A 17,576-nucleotide genomic window follows, 5' to 3' on the forward strand; every position below is an offset into this window, starting at 1 on the left:
GATCTTGCCCCTCCGAGGTGGCGCGCCACGAGTGCGCCGGGCGCGTCGAAGGTGGCCGGGCGCGGGGCTCCCCCGACCCGGCCCGCGGCGCTTCTCTGTCGCCGCCTCGGGGTGTCTCTGCTTCGCTACGAGCCGGGAACCGCGGCGGCGACGGCGCGAGGAGGGGAGCGGGAGGGCGGCGGCGGCCGCGCCAAGAAGCGCCGGGTCACCGCAGGCTGAGGCGCCCGCCGTCCCCGCCCTCCCGCTCGCGCGCCTTCGCCTCGCTCCCGCCTCCCTCGCTCGCGCTCCTTCCCTCTCCCCGCCTCCCCGCCGCGCTCCCCCGCCCTCCCCTCCGCGCCTCGCCTCCTCCGCCCCGCGCCCTGCGGTGCTGCAGCTGCGGGCGGCTCCAGCTGCCCCAGATGTGGGCTGGGCGGCGCGCGGGGAACTTTCGCGCCGGCTGCGAGTGCGGGGCCCCGGCTGTGGCCCGGCTGCCATGGATCCGCCGGCGGGAGCCGCCGGCCGCCTGCTCTGCCCCGCGCTGTGGCTGCTCCTGCTGCTGCCGCTGCCCGCGGACGCCCGGCTCGCCGCCGCCGCCGCCGACCCCCCAGGTAGGTGCGGCCGAGTCCCCACGCCTCGCGGCCCCGGTCGGCCGGGCTCCGCCCCGCGCGCCCCACCGCCCCCTCCCCAGGCGGCGTCCGGCTCGACTTGGGCAAACTCCGCGCGCCCCGCCCGGGGCCAAGTTGGCCAACTTCGGGGCCCGGTTGGTCGGGCAGGGGGCGCCCTGCGGCGCACCCGGGAATCTCGGGCCGGGGGGAGCCCCGGAGCGCTCGCGGCTCCCGGGACGCCGAGCGTGGAGACAGAGGGCCGGGAAAGCCCGGCGGCGGCGAGCGCGGCATCAGCACCAGCGGGTCCGGGGGAGCCAGGGCGAGGCGGCGCCCCGGCTCGCGTCCGGAGACGCTCGGGAGCAGTCGGGTGCAGAGCGCGCCGCCTTGGGCCTTGAGGATTGGTTTGGGCGCCCCGGAGGGGATCCTCGAAGATCGGAGGGACCCTGCTCCACCCCTCCCTGTTCTGGGGCACGCGGGGCGGCGGCCGGCAACGGGCTAACCTGGAGCTGTACGCGGAGGACAGGCCGCCGGTGCCGGGGGGAGCCGAGCGGTGAGGGCAGTCGCGCGGCGGGGACTGCTAAGAGGTAGAAGCGCACGGGTAGGGAACCAAGCGGGAATGGCTTCAGAGCAGCCCCATGTCCTGCCAAGGACGGTAGGTTCAAGGGGCGGGGGACGGTCTGACCGGGCCCGCCCCTGGGGAACTGCGAGGAGCTGAGGAACCCCAACTTGGAACGGGGCAGGGGGCAGAGCTCTTGGTTGGGAGGGTCCCAGAGGGGTCGACCGGAGGTTAGCCCCGTTAACGCCCCTTCCCAGATGGAAGAAGGCCGGGGAGGTGCACGCTAGTTTCTGGGGGATGCCTAGTGGAACGCCCTTCCCTTCGCAGTGGGGCGGGGTTTGGGAGGATGCTGTGCTCCGTGGCGGGGCCCTGGGGCTTCCCGGTCTCCGCTGGTCTAACGCCCCTTCCCTTTGCAGGCGGGCCCCAGGGGCACGGAGCCGAGCGCATCCTGGCGGTGCCGGTGCGCACTGACGCCCAGGGCCGCTTGGTGTCCCACGTGGTGTCGGCGGCTACGGCCCCGGCTGGGGTGCGGACCCGCAGGGCCGCCCCTGCCCAGATCCCGGGGCTCTCCGGAGGCAGCGAGGAGGACCCCGGTGGCCGCCTCTTCTACAATGTTACGGTGTTTGGCCGAGACCTGCACCTGCGGCTGCGGCCCAATGCCCGCCTTGTGGCGCCTGGGGCCACGGTGGAGTGGCAGGGAGAATCGGGTGCCACCCGCGTGGAGCCCTTGCTTGGGACCTGCCTCTACGTCGGAGACGTCGCGGGCCTGGCTGAAGCCTCCTCCGTGGCGCTCAGCAACTGCGACGGGCTGGTGAGTACGCGCTTCTCTCCCTTCTGTCTGTCCACTGCTCTCACGTGAGCTTTGGAAGCTGGTTATCTGGGGGTCCGCTGGGAGGGCAAGGCCTGTACTGAGGACCTTCTCTGCACCCCTTGTGCTTAGGGACCACCGAAAGGGTTGGCTGGAAGGCAGGTTGTTTTGATTGGCCCGAGGGGGTGATTTATGCAGGGGGAGGGCCACATTTCCAAAGTGTTTAGCAAGTAGCCAAGTGTGGTCCCCCTTAAGCCTGCAGGAGCTGGTTTTCCTTTTGCATTCAGGTGTGTGTCTATCTCGGTGAGGGCATGCATTTGCACACGTGTTTTTGCATGGGTGCTAGTATCTAAGTACATGTGCACTTGTGTGAACATGTGACTGTGTCACTGTGTCTTGTGCGTGTGTGTATTCACAGGTTTGTATGTCAGTGTCTGTTCAGTGTGTTGCTGTGCATTGTAGCACGTGTGATATGTGTGTGGGGGACACGTATGCAGGTGGGTGGTTTTCTTGTTTCTGTGTGTGCAGGTGATGCCAGCCCAGCGAACAGGCAGTGGTGCTGAAATGCCCAGTTATCCCTCTGCCCCGGCTGATTTTTTATGCTGTGGTTTCCTGTTGGATTTCAGCTGGTTATTTGAAAAGTTAGTTTTCTCTACTTCGAGCCAAGCGGAGCATTTGGAAATGCAGTCTCTGGTGCCCCCGGGCGGCCCCTGAAGGACAGGAGAGGCTGGGGAGTGGAACCCTTCTGGGACTGGCTGGGCCGCTCCGTGTGACCAGAGCTCTGGGAAGTTCTCCTGCTACCAGGAGCCTAGAGGGACCATGGCTTTGCATAAGAGAGCCTTGGAGGAAGCCTGGATCAATGCTCAGGGAGGAGGCTGACATGGGCAATGCTCTGTCTGGAACCACTGCAGTTTTCTATTTTGGATTGGCCGTGTGGTGGTCAGGCTGGCTGTGCTGGCCAGACATCTGAAGCCGCCCACCGTGGGTTGCGCTCTAATTACTACTCAGGGCACTCCTGCTCGGAGCAAGTGGCCTCTCTCCTAGCCCTCGTGGCCCCCAAGCCCCCCGTCCGCAGGCTTGCCCTGCAAGTCACAGAGCCAGCAATTACAGAGAACCCCACAACCGGTGGTGTTCTTTTTATGGACACACAGGAAATGTCACTTGTTGCTTCGGAAAATCACTGCCTTTGGCTGGATTTAGTTAGAACCCAGACGTATTGCAAACAACCGTGAATGTCCTTGGAATAGCTGGGTTAACATGGTGCAGCCCTTTTTATCCTTGTTGCCTCTGAGGATGTCCCAGACTTCACGTGTGTCTTATTTTTACGCTGGAGGTGAATTTCCTAAATAAAGGGAAATTGGTGTTGGGGGCTCGAAATGGGGGTGGTGGTGGCCTGAGCTGGGGTGGGGGAGTTGACATGGAAGTGGTCTGTTGTTAGTCGCTCAGTCGTGTCCGACTCTTTGTGACCCTGTGGACTGTAGCCTGCCAGGCTCCTCTGTCCATGGGATTTCCCCCGCAAGAGTACTGGAGTGGGTTGCATTTCCTCCGTCTGTTGTTGAGCAACTCTTGTGTGCTGAGTAATTCTTGATGGAAAGCATTCCAGAGAGGCTTTGTTCATGTATCATTCATTCATCTGCTCATTCCGTCGTCTGTTTTTTCGGCCAGTACCTCCAAGCGCGGTTGTCTGCTGTGCTGGTCAGAGATGTAGCCGGCCTGGTGCCCACACCCCCGCCCCCTGGGGCACCGTGCTCAGCTAACAGTCTGGGGCCCACTCTGGGCTTGGAAAGCATGCTCCTGGGGGCTCTTTGAGCATGGGTTGCCAGGGGGCAAAGGCCCAGAGGGACGAGCATATGCAGAGAGGTACCAGGTGTGTATTGGCTTGATCAGAACAGGCGCAGTGAGATGTCATATGTACTGGACACACACCAGCAGAAGTGCAAGACACAGCTGGAGAGCGGGCTGGAGCCGAAAGAGGGGCTGGGGTCTGCCAGCGTGGCCTTGAATGTGGTTGGTGGAAACGGCATTGAGACAGTGGCGCAGCCTCATTAGTTCTTCTTTCCTTGTCCTTCTTTCTTTTTGGTGTGTGAATGTCCTGATTTGATACCACTTAATTCCGTAACTATTTAAGTCCCTCTGTATATCACTGATGGGCCGATTGCAAAGCACCTAGGGTTTAAATATCATATTTCTGGTCCACAGCAGCTCTGTAGTGGGAAGGATTCTTCATCCCTCATTTACAGATGGGCAGCCGAGGCTCTGGGAGACTGAGTGGCTTGCCCAAGGCCACACTGTCTGTGGTGGTAGGAGTCTGCCCTGGTTCTGTCCAGCCTCTTCTGCCAGGGTGCTTGCAAGTCTGGGCAAGTAGAAGCCCTTGATATGTGGTAGCAGAACTATACTCCCGAGCCATTCCCTCTTGCAGTAGCCGTGTATGCATCTCAGCAGCAGCAGCCATGCTGCCCAGCACCCCTTCCTCTGAGCCTGCTCTTCCTTCATAGATAGTGAAACACACAGAGGCAGGTGTGTCAGGCTGCAGTGTCTGTGTAGATCCTCAGGGATCTTGTTACAATTCAGATTCTGAGTCAGCATGTCTAGGGTGGGGTTCAAGGTTCTGCATTTCTAATGGACTGCCAGGCTGATGCTTCTGCCCTTTGAGAAGCAAAGTATTACACCCTAATTTCTGCAAAGGAGTTCTACAGGCTCACACCACAAGTTTCTCTGAGCAAATGCGGTTCAATGGACGACTGGTGTGGGAAACGCTGCAAGTTGCTTTCAACCTGGGAGATTCAGGGAGGCCCACTGGGGTCTCTGAGAAGCTCTGTAATAAAGAAACCTCTTGAACTTCGTGTACTGTAGCACTTCCCATGCAGATGAGGCCATCAACCTCTTCTTTGCAGGAACCCCAGGAATGTGCATTCCTGGAAGACAAGTGGAGAAACCACGAAGCAGGGTCACAGCACGCAGCTGGCGGCTTACAGCTTAGGTTGAGGTGCTTAGGCGCTTAGGTGCTTAGGTGGGATGAGCCTCTCCCGAGAGCCATAGGCCTTTTCAGGCCTCCTTCTGGCTTGGGACACACATTCCCTCATCTACTCACTTGGTCCTGAGTTTGTTTCTCTGCCTTAAAGGAAGGAGTGGTAGCTCTGGTTTCTGTGGACAGCAGGCTGCTTTCCTGTTTAGCATGAGGGGATTCTTATGGTCAGGATCCTTTTAGTCACGAGCGAAGGAAACACAAGTCAGATCATTTAAACACAAATGGGAAGTCAGTGGCTCTTACGGTGCTCAGGCTTTAGGCCTGGCTGGATCCAGCTGCTCCTCCCACGTTGTCTCCCTGCCTCCGCCTTCTTATGTGTTGGCTTTGTTCTCAGCTGGAGTCCTTCTGTGGTAAGTCAAGGGGCGCAGCGGTGCTGGCTGATAATCTTTCTCTGATAATTCTGGCTGACTCCTGGGTAGCACTCTATTCAGGCTGGGGTCAGATGCTCCCATGAGAATCAGAACATGAGGTTTGTAGAACCCCGCGGATAGAGAGTGCAAGGGGTGATGACATGAGCTGAGGACCTGGGCCTGCCAAGGTGAAAATTCTAGCTGAATCAGGTAGAGGTGTAGATTTAAGAAATGCCACATGCTTCCTGCTGTTGTTCAGTCACTCAATCGTGTCTGACTCTTTGTGACCCCATGGACTGCAGCACACCAGGCTTTCCTGTCCTTCACCATCTCTGGAGTTTGCTCAAACTCATGTCCATCGAGTCGGTGAGGCCATCCAACCATCTCATCCTCTGTCGTCCCCTCCTCCACCTGCCCTCAATCTTTCCCAGCATCAGGGTCTTTTCCAATGAGTCGGCTTTTTGCATCAGCTGGCCAAAGTGTTGGAGCTTCAGCTTCAGCATCAGTCCTTCCAATGAATATTCAGGGTTGATTTCTTGTAGAATTGACTGGTTTGATCTTGCTGTCTAAGGGACACTCAAGAGTCTTCCCCAACACCACAGTTCAAAAGCATCAATTCTTTGGTGCTCCCCTTTCTTTCTGGTGCAATGCTCACATCCATACATGACCACTGGAAAAGCCACATGCTTCATGAGACATACCGTACATTTTATTTACAGAGAGGTTGGTAGATGTAGTTTCCAGCTTCTCTTATAGCCACTAGATAGATATTGTTCATCATATTCTCAGGGAAAGGTTAACATTTGCCTTTTCACAGTGAGTGGGAAAATGATGCTTAACAAAGGATACTTGTATATCTCATTGCTATGGAAGACTTCTCTAGTACCTCTCAGGCCACATGATATGTAATTTCATGTCATTCTTACGTGCTCACTAAAGAACCACGAGAAGCCTGTTGACAAAAAAATAATAACAGAACTTCAGTTTACTGTGCTCATGTTATGTGTCAGGCTTTCCACTGAGCACCTTATGCTATATCACCTTGATTAAGCCTCACTGCACCCTATACTGTGTGACTGATATTATCCCCATTTTACAGATGAATTAACTGAGATAGCCTGCTTCAAGCTTTGCGGGTCTATATTTAAATACACGTCTGTTTGGTTCTAAGACCATGCTTACTACGTGTTGTTGCCTTTATTGCATGCCAAGATAAAATAAAGAAATGCATTTCTTTAAGACATTTCCTACCTGTTCTAAAAATTAAAAGACGCTTACTCCTTGGAAGAAAAGTTATGACCAACCTAGACAGTATATTCAAAAGCAGAGACATTACTTTGCCGACTAAGGTCCGCCTAGTCAAGGCTATGGTTTTTCCAGTGGTCATGTATGGATGTGAGAGTTGGACTGTGAAGAAGGCTGAGTGCCAAAGAATTGATGCATTTGAACCGTGGTGTTGGAGAAGACTCTTGAGAGTCCCTTGGACTGCAAGGAGATCCAACCAGTCCATTCTGAAGGAGATCAGCCCTGGGATTTCTTTGGAAGGAATGATGCTGAAGCTGAAACTCCAGTACTTTGGCCACCTCATGTGAAGAGTTGACTGACTCATTGGAAAAGACTCTGATGCTGGGAGGGATTGGGGGCAGGAGGAGAAGGGGACGACCAAGGATGAGATGGCTGGATGGCATCACGGACTCGATGGACGAGAGTCTGAGTGAACTCTGGGAGATGGTGATGGACAGGGAGGCCTGGTGTGCTGCGATTCATGGGGTCGCAAAGAGTTGGACACGACTGAGCGACTGAACTGAACTGAACTAGTCAACTCCTGGATACTTTCTTGGTCCGCTGCACTGCCTGTGGTCAGTGTCAGTGAGTGGGAGCTGGGGGTAGGTCTGGTGGCCAAGTGGCTTGGTGACTTGTGGCTGACATGCTCTGGGCTGCAGCCCCTTTCAGGCGGCCCGAGTCCTTATGGGGAGGTAACAGCAGTGGAGACTCCAGGCTGGGAGCGCCCTGCCGCACCTCTGTCCCTTGCATGCGTTGCTGCTTGGGGGGCCTCTCTGGCCTGGCGTCTCTGGTTGGCAAGGTCATCGGTGGGACTGTCTACAGGCTGGGCAGTGACTCTGAGGGGCATGATCAAGGCCTGCTGCCTTGTGGGCTGGGGGCTCCCCTGCTGGGCTGCTATGATGGCCAGGCCCCTGCTCTGTAGAGTCTTAATGGGTGTTGAAAGTCACTAAGGGCCACAGAGAGAGAGAGGTCATTTGCTGGCCTAAGGGGTGGAATTGAGTTTCATTTTTGTATAAAGGCCACTGTCTTTGAGGCCACACGCTGGGTTCCAGCTGGCTCAGGTGCTAGAATGGCGAGGGCAGGTGCAAGACGCTTGGGCTGCAGGGCTACAGGTGAGAAGTGTGAGGGACTTGCAGTTGCCTTTGTAGAGTCTCCTCACTTTTCCTCTTGCCTTGGCGCTGCCTGGAGGGCAATGAGAGGGTCTCAGGAACATCAGAGAGGGGCCGCGGGAACGTCTGAGTTCCCTGGGTGTCGGGGCTCCTCAGGTCGGAGGAGCAGAGGCTCCTGCTTGGCCCCTACTCTTGGCAATCTGCACAGCTGCCCAGGGTGGTCTCAGCCTCCTACCTGGCTTATTATTCTCCTTGCTTTTTAAGATTCATTCAGCAGAAGTGGTGGAAAGCCAACTTGGATGAAACAAGCAAGATGTTGTGGGCCCAGTTCCTTGGGGTCCTGAGGCAGCCTTCAGGCATGGCTGGATCTAGTGGCTCAGGGCTGCTTCAAGTTATGACCAACCTAGGCAGCATATTAAAAAGCAGAGACATTACTTTGCCAACAAAGGTCTGTCTAGTCAAAGCTATGATTTTTCCAGTGGTCATGTATGGATGTGAGAGTTGGACTATAAAGAAAGCTGAGCGCCAAAGAATTGATGCTTTTGAACTGTGGTGTTGGAGAAGACTGCTGAGAGTCCCTTGGACTGCAAGGAGACCGAACCTAAAGGAAATAAGTCCTGAATATACATTGGAAGGATTGATGCTGAAGCTGCAACTCTAATACTCTGGCCACCTGATGCGAAGAGCTGACTCATTTGAAAAGACCCTGATGCTGGGAAAGATTGAAGGTGGGAGGAGAAGGGGATGACAGAGGATGAGATGGTTGGATGGCATCACCGATTCAATGGACATGAGTTTGAGTAAACTCTGGGAGTTGGTGACAGGGAGGCCTGGTGTGCTGCAGTCCATGGGGTCACGAAGAGTCAGACATGACTGAGTGACTGAACTGAACTGAACACCTGGGGAGCCCTTAGGTTATAGGCCCACCTTTAAATCAAGCACTGTGATGTGAGCTTAGCTAGAGTCTCTTGCCTATCTTTGGGATTGAGAGTGAGGGTCAGATCCCCAAACTCTGGAACGAATTGAGGCTTTATCAGAAAGCAAGGGGAAGGACCAGTGTGCTGGGCAACCACACTTCACCCAGACTTCAGGTCCTGCGTCTCTTCCTGTGCTCCAGACTTGCCTGCCCAGCTGCCTCGTGGGCCCCTTCCTTGAGTGACCCATGCTTCTGAAATGGAACATGGGTCTCTCTACTCTCCTCCAGACCTCATCGTTCACTTGGGCAGGAATCCCAGGATTGCCCCTCCCTGCTCTCTCCATGACCCTCACATGCAGCCGGTCATCATCCTAGACATCTCCAGACTTCATCTCAGTTCACAGCTTTCTACCACGCCTAACTCCAAGCCCTGTGATCCTTAGGGATTCCAAACTGGAGCAACTCTCCACGCAGCTACCAGACTGATTTTTGTAAACCATGCATTCAATCATGTCACTCCTTTGCTTAAGACTTTTCTTGAGTAGTGGTCTTAAGTGGTTCTGATTACCCTTAAAAAATCCAAACTCAGAAAAAAAAAAAAAATTCAAACGCACTGAAACTGTTAGTCGCTCAGTTGTGTCTGACTGTTTGTGCCCCATAAGCTGTAGCCTACCAGGCTCCTCTGTCCATGGGATTTCCCAGGTAGGCATACTGGAGTGGATTACCATTTCCTTCTCTAGGGGATCTTCCTGACCCAGGGATCGAACCTGGGTCTCCTGTATTGCAGGCAGATTCTTTACCGTCTGAGCCACCAGGGAGGCCTGGCTTGGCTTAGAAGGCCTCCCACGACCTGACGCAGTCAGCCGTGTCTGTCACTGTGTCCCCCTCTTGCCTGTGCTACAGTCACATCAAGCTTTTAGTTTCTCTGCCACTGGTCACTCCCGTCTTAGGCCCTTTGCACAGACCGTGCCCTTGCCTGGACCACTCTTACCTCCCTCTTTAGTTGGCTCACTCTATTGTTCAGCCCTTCAGTCCTGTCTGAGTCTTGGCGACGCCATGGACTACAGCATGCCAGGCTTCTCCTGGAGCTTGCTCAAACTCGTGTCCATTGAGTCGACGATGCCATCCAACCATCTCGTCGTTTGTTGTCCTCTTCTCTCACCTTCAATCTTTCCCAGCGTCAAGGTCTTTTCCAATGAGTCAGCTCTTTGCATCAGGTGGCCAGAGTACTGGAGTTTCAGCTTCATCATCAGTCTTTCCAATGAATATTCACGATTGATTTCCTTTAGGATTTGATCTCCTTGCAGTCCAAGGGACTCTCAAGAGTCTTCTCCAATACCACAGTTCAAAGGCATCAATTCTTCGTCGCTCAGCCTTCCTTATGGTCCAGCTCTCACATCCATATTGACTTACTGGAAAAACCATAGCTTTGACTATACAAACTTTTGTTGGCAAAGTAATGTCTCTGCTTTTTAATATGCTGTCTAGGTTTGTCATAGCTTTTCTTCCAAGGAGCAAGTGTCTTTTAATTTCATGGCTGCAGTCACCATCTGCAGTGATTTTGGAGCCCAATGTAGTCTCAGCTAAATGACATTTCATCCAGGAAGCTGTCCTAGACATTCACATGCCACGTTGGACCCCATGCTTCTTTGGTAACTTGTACTGTAGGCAATTTGTACCTGGGTCCACAAGGCTCAGCTCCAGCTGGATGGAGCTCAGCTAGGGGCCATGAAGTGAGCGTCTGTGGAGTGGGGGATAGAAGCCTGTGCAGTCCTTTGCCCCTCAAGACCGTGTGCCCCCTACCCAGGGATGGTCCACCTCTCCATACCCTGGGATGAGGTGTGTGCACAATACCCCAGAATGTCCACACTCAGCAGGGTAGGCCCCCTAGAGGGGTGCCCCAAAGCTCCTTTTCCACAGGAAAGCACTGTGAACTCATGTGGTCTTGTGCAGTTTTTTGTCCCAACTTTGGAGTTCATGAAAGGTGAGTTGAAAACCCCTGGTCTAAATGAAACTTAAGTAACGGAGGGACCCCCTCTGGGGCTGAAGAGACTGGGCTCCGGCAAGTCACCATCCAGCTTTGAGCAATGAGCTTCAGTTTGTTCAGGTGGCGGGTGGGGCTGGAGCAATTATTTCCGAGACCTTTATAAAGTAACTCTGGGTGTCTTGGCACCGAATGGGGATCAGTTGAGGGGATCAGTTTGATGGAAGGAGACTGGGGACCATGGCCAGTCTATGCCCTGCATTCCTTGATAGATTTTTGGCCCTTGGGAACACAAGCTCTTTGCTGCCAGACATGCAGATGTTTCTTCAGAGAAGCGGCATTTCTGAGTCTGTTGATATTACTTGAGCAAATGAATCCGATGTGAATCCACGGAGCTCTGAGGTCTTGACCGGGCCTCCAGAGACATATGTGGAAGTGATGAGAGCTGAACTGGCAGTGGGATTAGGAGATGGGCAGGGCTTCCTGCAGGCAGGAGCTTTCTTTGAGAACTTGGTGAGAACCCAGGCTTACTTCATCACAGATACCCCTGGTCTCTTCTGGGGCATCCACAGATGGATGGCCTCCCCGCCACTTCTCACCTAGTGCCGTTTGGTGGGAGGGAAGGAGCTTCCCAGGGGCTCTTCCCTGCTGGGACTGGGTGCACTGACCTGTGGCTGGTGGAGGCTGGCTTGTCAGGGCTTTGTGCTGGAAGCAGCAGAGCAGCAGCCCACGGCCCCTGCCCGCCTCGTGGTGGCCCCCTTAGAATGGCACAGGCGGGTCTGTGGTCGGAAATCCAGACTCACCAGGCTTCAGCCAATATGGCATCTGAAGGCCTTTTTGATTATCAGAATCTTAGAGACGGGGAAGAGTTGTAAATTGTGGCTGTCAGAAGCTAAAGGAGGAAGACAGAGCATTGTGGATATAGAAGTTCAGTTTTACAAAAAGGAGAGTTCTGGAGATGGATGGTGATGATCATTCCACAACCTTATGAATGTATTTAATGCCAGCAAACCATACACTTCAAAGTGGCTAAGATGGTAGATTTTGTGTTATGTGTATATTTTATTACGCACACACACAAGGCTTCTGGGGACTGGTAAGGCTGTGCAGGTAATTCAGAGGTGGGGTCGTGTCCCCGCTTGCCCAGCTCCTTCTCCCCAGTGTGACTCTGTTCCCCGGTGAACCATTGGCTGTAGCTGTACACACACTCCTCACACCGCACAGGCATAAGCAGGTTCTGAAAGGGAATAGTTCTGAGCTCCGTGCAGAATGGACAGGCTTAGGTCTTGGAACCCTTCCATAGCCAGTCACCGTGGCCTGGGCATGCATAGTGCGGGAGCAGAGTGGAGCCTGACTGGGCCCCTCGTGGAGGCCAGCGCAGCTGGTTACCACCTGAGTCTCAGGCCTGGGAGGCCCTGACCATCTTCCGTCACACTGCCACCCCTGCCCTGACCCCAGTGCCCGCTTCTGTGTTTCTGGTCGTGAGCCGCTGCCCCGTTAGGTTCCCTTGCCTGATGGCTGACTGCCTGTGCCCCCATGTCCCAGCAATTAGTGATAGGGAGGAGGGACCAGCGTCGGGTGGGAGGCGAGGAGAGTCTGGGTCTTCACGCGGGCCTTCTGCGAGGACCACAGATGCCACAGCCTCCCTGAGTAGCGGAGCCACTGAGAGCTCAGCCACGCTGAGCCACAGGAGTGCTCCCCACCCCCACCGTGGCCTGGGGTGCCCACTTCAGCACAAGGGGGGCTTAGCTGTGTGGTGGCCTGAGCTGGGGCCTGGGCCTCCTCTTCTGGTCTCTGAGATATGCAGGGTCAAGTATTTTGGGGCCTCTGCCGGGACTGTGGGTCTGTACTGACAGGCAGACCTGTCTGTGATCACCCCTGTTGCCCTCCTCCACTTGGCCAAGCAGGGGAATTTTGTGTTGTAGCCTGAACGCAGCAGGCTGCTGGTATATGTGAATGTGTGTGCACGTTCCCGTCCATGGGAATATGTGTGCACGTATATGCATATCTGTATGAGTATGGTGTGTGTGCATATGAGTGTGTGTGGGTATCTGTGTGTATGTCTGTGTGCATCTGAGTAAGCACATGTGCGAGTGTGTGCACTCAAGTGTGAGTGTGAGTGTGTGTGGTCCTCAGCAGGGGTTTCCTGCAAGGGAGGGGACGGAGGTGGGGTGGAGGGACTGAGGGGAGGGCATGACTCCCGCCCCCTGAATCTGGGTGCTGCCTTGGGCCCTGCTCTCCCCACTGGCAGGCGTTCTCGGATGGGAGGGCCCAGGTAGGAGCCTCTGGCTCTGCTGCGTATGTTTCATATTAAATGTCAGCTGTCCACCGGCTCTGCTGTGCTGCCATTAATATGGAGAAGTTATTACTGAGTCTGGAGCCGGCTCCTCGAGCTCATCCATGAATTTCAATTGCACTGCACATCTCCTCCAGGGCCTGTGGAGGGGGCACACAGCTTCCACTCTGAGGCGGAGGAGGCCCTAGCGTCCAGGACAAGGCTCGGCAGGCTCTGCGGCACCCCACCCTGCCATGTGTGTTTCAGTGAGCGCCATGGTGAGCGGTGGACTTGATGTGGGCCGGAGGCTGCCGTGTCCCGTGGTTAGCTTTGTCCCTGGCAGCTGGGAAGCCTTGACAAGGGCCACAACACTGCCGATGTTCGGATTGCCCAAACGTTGCCCATTCTTCTGATTGGCCCGCTCATTGGGCTTTGGAAGGAGGGGTGCAGGATTTGGCAGCACTTAGCCCAGGTCGATGATTTGGGAAATGTGGGCTGTTTCTGAGTTTCATTGTGTCTAAGGTGCCATCAATTAGAGGACACAGCCGGAAAGAGAGGACACTCCGACTAAACTGCTCCGTTGCGCCTTAACCCTGGGCTATAGGCCCCGCCACCTGCCACTGGCTGCTCCGAGTGGCGGCTCCTGCCTCGCTCGCCTGCCTTGCTCACTTTGCTTAGTGTGTGACTGGCTTCATCTACTTCCGGTGTCTTCCTCTCTTGAATAAAGGAATGAGGTCATGGTCCTTCCTCCAGGGACATTCCTCTGGATGCCAAAGCTACACACTCCGTTGTCTCTGTGTCTTTCTGTACACACCGTAATTTTTGCAGCACAGAGTGACTTCTTGAAGACATGTTGAGCGGCAGGTGTCGCCGACCCCGCACATAAGTCAGGTGATGTGAAGGCAATATGAAACATCGTGGCAGAGTTGGTGTGTGCCAGGCAATGCCAGCCACCCCACAGTTGCTGCTGGCTGCTAGCAGTGAAAAGACCCATGGATTTCATCCTGAGTTTGGATATGGTAAATGTGGAAAATGTGTGTCTTAGAGAGTCCTGGACATGTGGTTTTGTTATTTTGATGATGTTACGTGTGATTAATGGTTTTAGTCCCTGAAAGCTGGCATGCAGTGCCCATGGTAGGGCTCCAGGGCGGTGGCAGAGCCTGGGTTGTCCATACTGCAGGGACTAGCCCCTCCCGGCTCTATGAGCAGAATGTTCAAAGATTCATCTTTGAACCTGGATATTTCTCCTTTGAAAGCAGGGATTGGACCACATGACAAATAACGTATATGTTCTTGTACCAGTACTGAATTATGTTCATTATTAGAGCTTTAAAGCTCTAATATGTAAAATATTGGCTATTTGACAACTATGCTGTCCATTATGGTAGCTACAAGCCACTCGAGGCTGATGGCTATTTGAGATGTGGTTGGTTGGTCAGGACTGAGAAGTGCTCTTGAGTGCAAAATATACACCGGAATTCAAAGACTTAGCACCAAAGAAAAAGAATATAAAATATCTAATGGACAAATTCAATAGTGACTATGAGTTAATATGATAATAGTTTGGATATATGGGGTTAAGTAAAATATATTGCTGAAATTAATTTCACCTTTTTAAACACGTGGCTGCGTGTAGCATTCCTATTCCATCTCTGTTGGATTGTGCTGCTTTGAAACATCTGACTGGATACTTCCCATTTTGCTGTTATTTTGCAAAATTTTCCTGGCTGGTCACATCTGTTTATTCATTCAATTGAATTTCGGAATTGTTTTGTCAGATTAGAAGCATCCCTTGTGAATTTGATTGACATTAAATTAAACTTAGACACCAATTAAAGGGGGAATGGACATAATTTGTAGTATTTACCAGGAATATGCTATATTTTAGATTGATTAGTTCTACTTTGATATTGCTTAGTAAAGTATCCCACGTTTTTTATATGGGTCACCTATTAAAACCAGGGACATTTTAAGGGTTTTCTGCTTTTTGCCATTGTGAATTAAAGCATTTCCGTCTATTGCTGGTATACAGGGTGACTATTGATTTGTATGCAATTATCTTTTATCAGGCTGCTTGATTGAACTCAATTCTCATATATCTTTGTGAGTTCCCTTGGGTTTTCTGGGTAAACAGCTGTACCATTTGTGGACTATGATAATTCTGGAGCTTAATTTTCGATCTGTGCCATCGAGAACCTTCGGAGTAACGTTAAGTACCCGCAGTGGCTTTGTGTATTCCTTTCTGCGCCCGACTCTGATGTTAACGCCCCTGGCATTTCTCTGCTTAATAGAATGCTTGCTCGTGGACTAAGATGGATTTCATGCGAAGGCAATATCCTCTGAATTCTAGTTTTCTAAGATCCCCTTTTCATCAGCAAAGGAACTGAAATCTAGGTAAAATGTGTCTAACCCCCACACCATGACCACCCTCCTTAAAGGCTCAGGGCATTGCAGTTCCCAGAGGCTGGGCCCCTGCCATCCTGGACTTCAGGACTGCTGCCCGGTCCCCTCAGTCGCAAGCTTGCGGCCCCTTGAACAGCTGTTGACCCCTCACAGGAAGCCTTTGCGGGGTTCGGGAAGGCGGAGGGGGCCGCCCTGCCCAGCTGTGCCGGGAGCGGTGCTCAGGAAGGCCTTCTGTCCCTCTAATGGCAGGTCCCCCTCCCCTCAGTGACGGCTCTCCCATCCTCCAGTTTCTCTGGGGCAGGCCCCCTTCTTATCCCCCTTCTGAGTCACTGACACCTGCTGGCATATAGACCTCCTACCTCCCATTGTTAGCTTTATTCCCTCACGCTTCTAGAAGGTCTTTTCCCAAAGACCATTGTCCCCTTAGAGGAAATCTGTGGCCTGTAAAAATAAATTTGTTTTCCATCATATTAGCTGTCTGCCCACAGACAGGCATGGATTTGGGGCAGTTTGAACAATGCCTGTGCCTAGGTCCCACCCTGAGGGGGTCTGACTCATCAGATCTGGACAGGACCCGGGGGTCGGGAGGCCTGAGGTCACCCAGAGCCAGGTTTGGGGCCCTACCTTCCTTTTGCTGGCCCGTGCCCCTCAGTTTCCTTCCTTGCCATGCCACCTGCCTGGGAGGGCATGTGTCTGTGAGGGAGTGATGGGAAACGAGTCTGGCTGGCCTCAGTCTGAAGGAATGTCGTGGGGAGACTGGGGTGAGAGGTGATGGCCCAGAGGGACGGCCAGGCCTCCAGGTGGCCTGGGACCAGGAGAGCTGCCTCCTGGCCCTCTCTGCCCTGGGTCCCCCAGCTGGGAATTCAGAATCTGGCAGGGGGAGAGTGGCCTCCCTTGCACGGCCATCTCAAGGGCTGGCTGCCTGCCACAGGCCCGTGGAACTCAGTGGCTGTGATGCTGCAGACCCGGCGGGCAGGGTAGATGCAGGGTGTCCTCCTCGCGGCACCCACTGATGCCCCCAGCCAACTGCAGGCCCCTGAGGCTCCTCGCCTGCTCCCCTCCCCCCTGCTCCCTGCACCGGCCGCCTGGCCAGTGGCCACTGGCCTGAGCTCACTAGCCCTGGGCTGGGGTCTCGGCCCCCCAGGGTGCGGGGTCTGTCACCGCCTGGAGTGGTTTGTCTGAGACCTGCCTGCACAGATCAAGGAGGTCCCGGGCCTGGGCTCCGCTCAGCAGACAGAGGGCGGGCCAGTCTCTCCAGAGCAGCTCCAAGCAGGCGGAGGTGCCGGGTCCTGGGGTGGCGCTGGGTCTTGGCTCAAACTCCCCGGCATCGGCATCGCTTCTGTCCCTCTCTCTTCCCTGCCTCACCTCGCCCCTCCCCTCTCGTCCCTGCTTCCCCTGTGTCTCGCTCTCCCCCATCCTTCCCTTCCCTACCCCTCCCTCTTCTCCTCCCTCCCGCTCTTTCCTTTCCTCAGTTCTTCCTGCTCCCTCCCCTCCCTACCTTCCCCTTCTCTTTCCTCCTCTGTCTGTCCTCCCCTTCTTTCCCAGAGTGGGGGGAGCCCCCTCCGTCACCCTGGATGACCCTTCCTGGGTACCCTTCCTGGGCAGTGGACTCTTCATCTCTGGCCGCACACTCAGCCCCAGGCGGCACCGTGTTGTTCTGTTTACAGTCACCTCCTGTGATGCTCACAAGACCCCCCTTGACAACAGGCGCAGTCAGGGACGGCAACACGATCCCGCTGGACCTGGAGGAAAGCAGGGCTCAGAGAGGGCAGTGACTTACTCCAGGTCACACAGTCCAGAGCCTGGGCCCCTCCCGCTGAAGCTCTGGATAAAGCCCTTTTGATCTCAGAGCACACATCACCCCTGACCCTCCACACAAGCAGGGTTAATTGCTTCTGGGGAAGAGCTGAGTTCTTGGTGTACTTCCCAGCAAATGAGGTCAACGCCTTGCTCTGTCTTGCTGGAGTGGCCCTCACTTCAGATAGGGTGGCCTGACCTTTGGGTGCCATCTCTTCTGCCAGGGTTCCCAGGCCCTTGCTCTGCTCAGAGTTGCCGTGAAAAGTTGTGCAAGTGGTGTCCTGCACAAGGACGCCTGAGCAAGGAGACGGATGTGTGAGCAAGGAGATGAATGAGGCTGGCTCCCGCTTGGTGTCTGGGAGTGGATGGAGTAGAAGGCAGGGGGCGGCCACAGTTGGGTGGGGATGGTGGACACTGGCGAGGCAAGAAAAGTGTGCCTGGCATCTGCCCCCACCATCAAGGTCACTGGAGTCGCTGCACTC

At 54.8% G+C, this 17,576-nt stretch overlaps 1 protein-coding gene across 1 annotated transcript in view; it reads left to right on the forward strand.

Annotated features, from left to right (window-relative positions):
* The first annotated feature begins 472 nt into the window (after window positions 1-472).
* The window catches only part of ADAMTS2 (ADAM metallopeptidase with thrombospondin type 1 motif 2), a 261,969-nt gene continuing 244,865 nt past the window's right edge, over window positions 473-17,576 (forward strand). Inside the window, exons 1-2 of the mRNA XM_052642795.1 lie at window positions 473-587; window positions 1,557-1,951. Of these exons, the coding sequence (XP_052498755.1) occupies window positions 473-587; window positions 1,557-1,951 (510 nt within the window). The remainder of the gene's footprint in view (window positions 588-1,556; window positions 1,952-17,576) is intronic.

This window comes from Budorcas taxicolor, chromosome 7 (assembly GCF_023091745.1).
Source record: "Budorcas taxicolor isolate Tak-1 chromosome 7, Takin1.1, whole genome shotgun sequence".
Lineage (NCBI taxonomy): Eukaryota > Metazoa > Chordata > Mammalia > Artiodactyla > Bovidae > Budorcas > Budorcas taxicolor.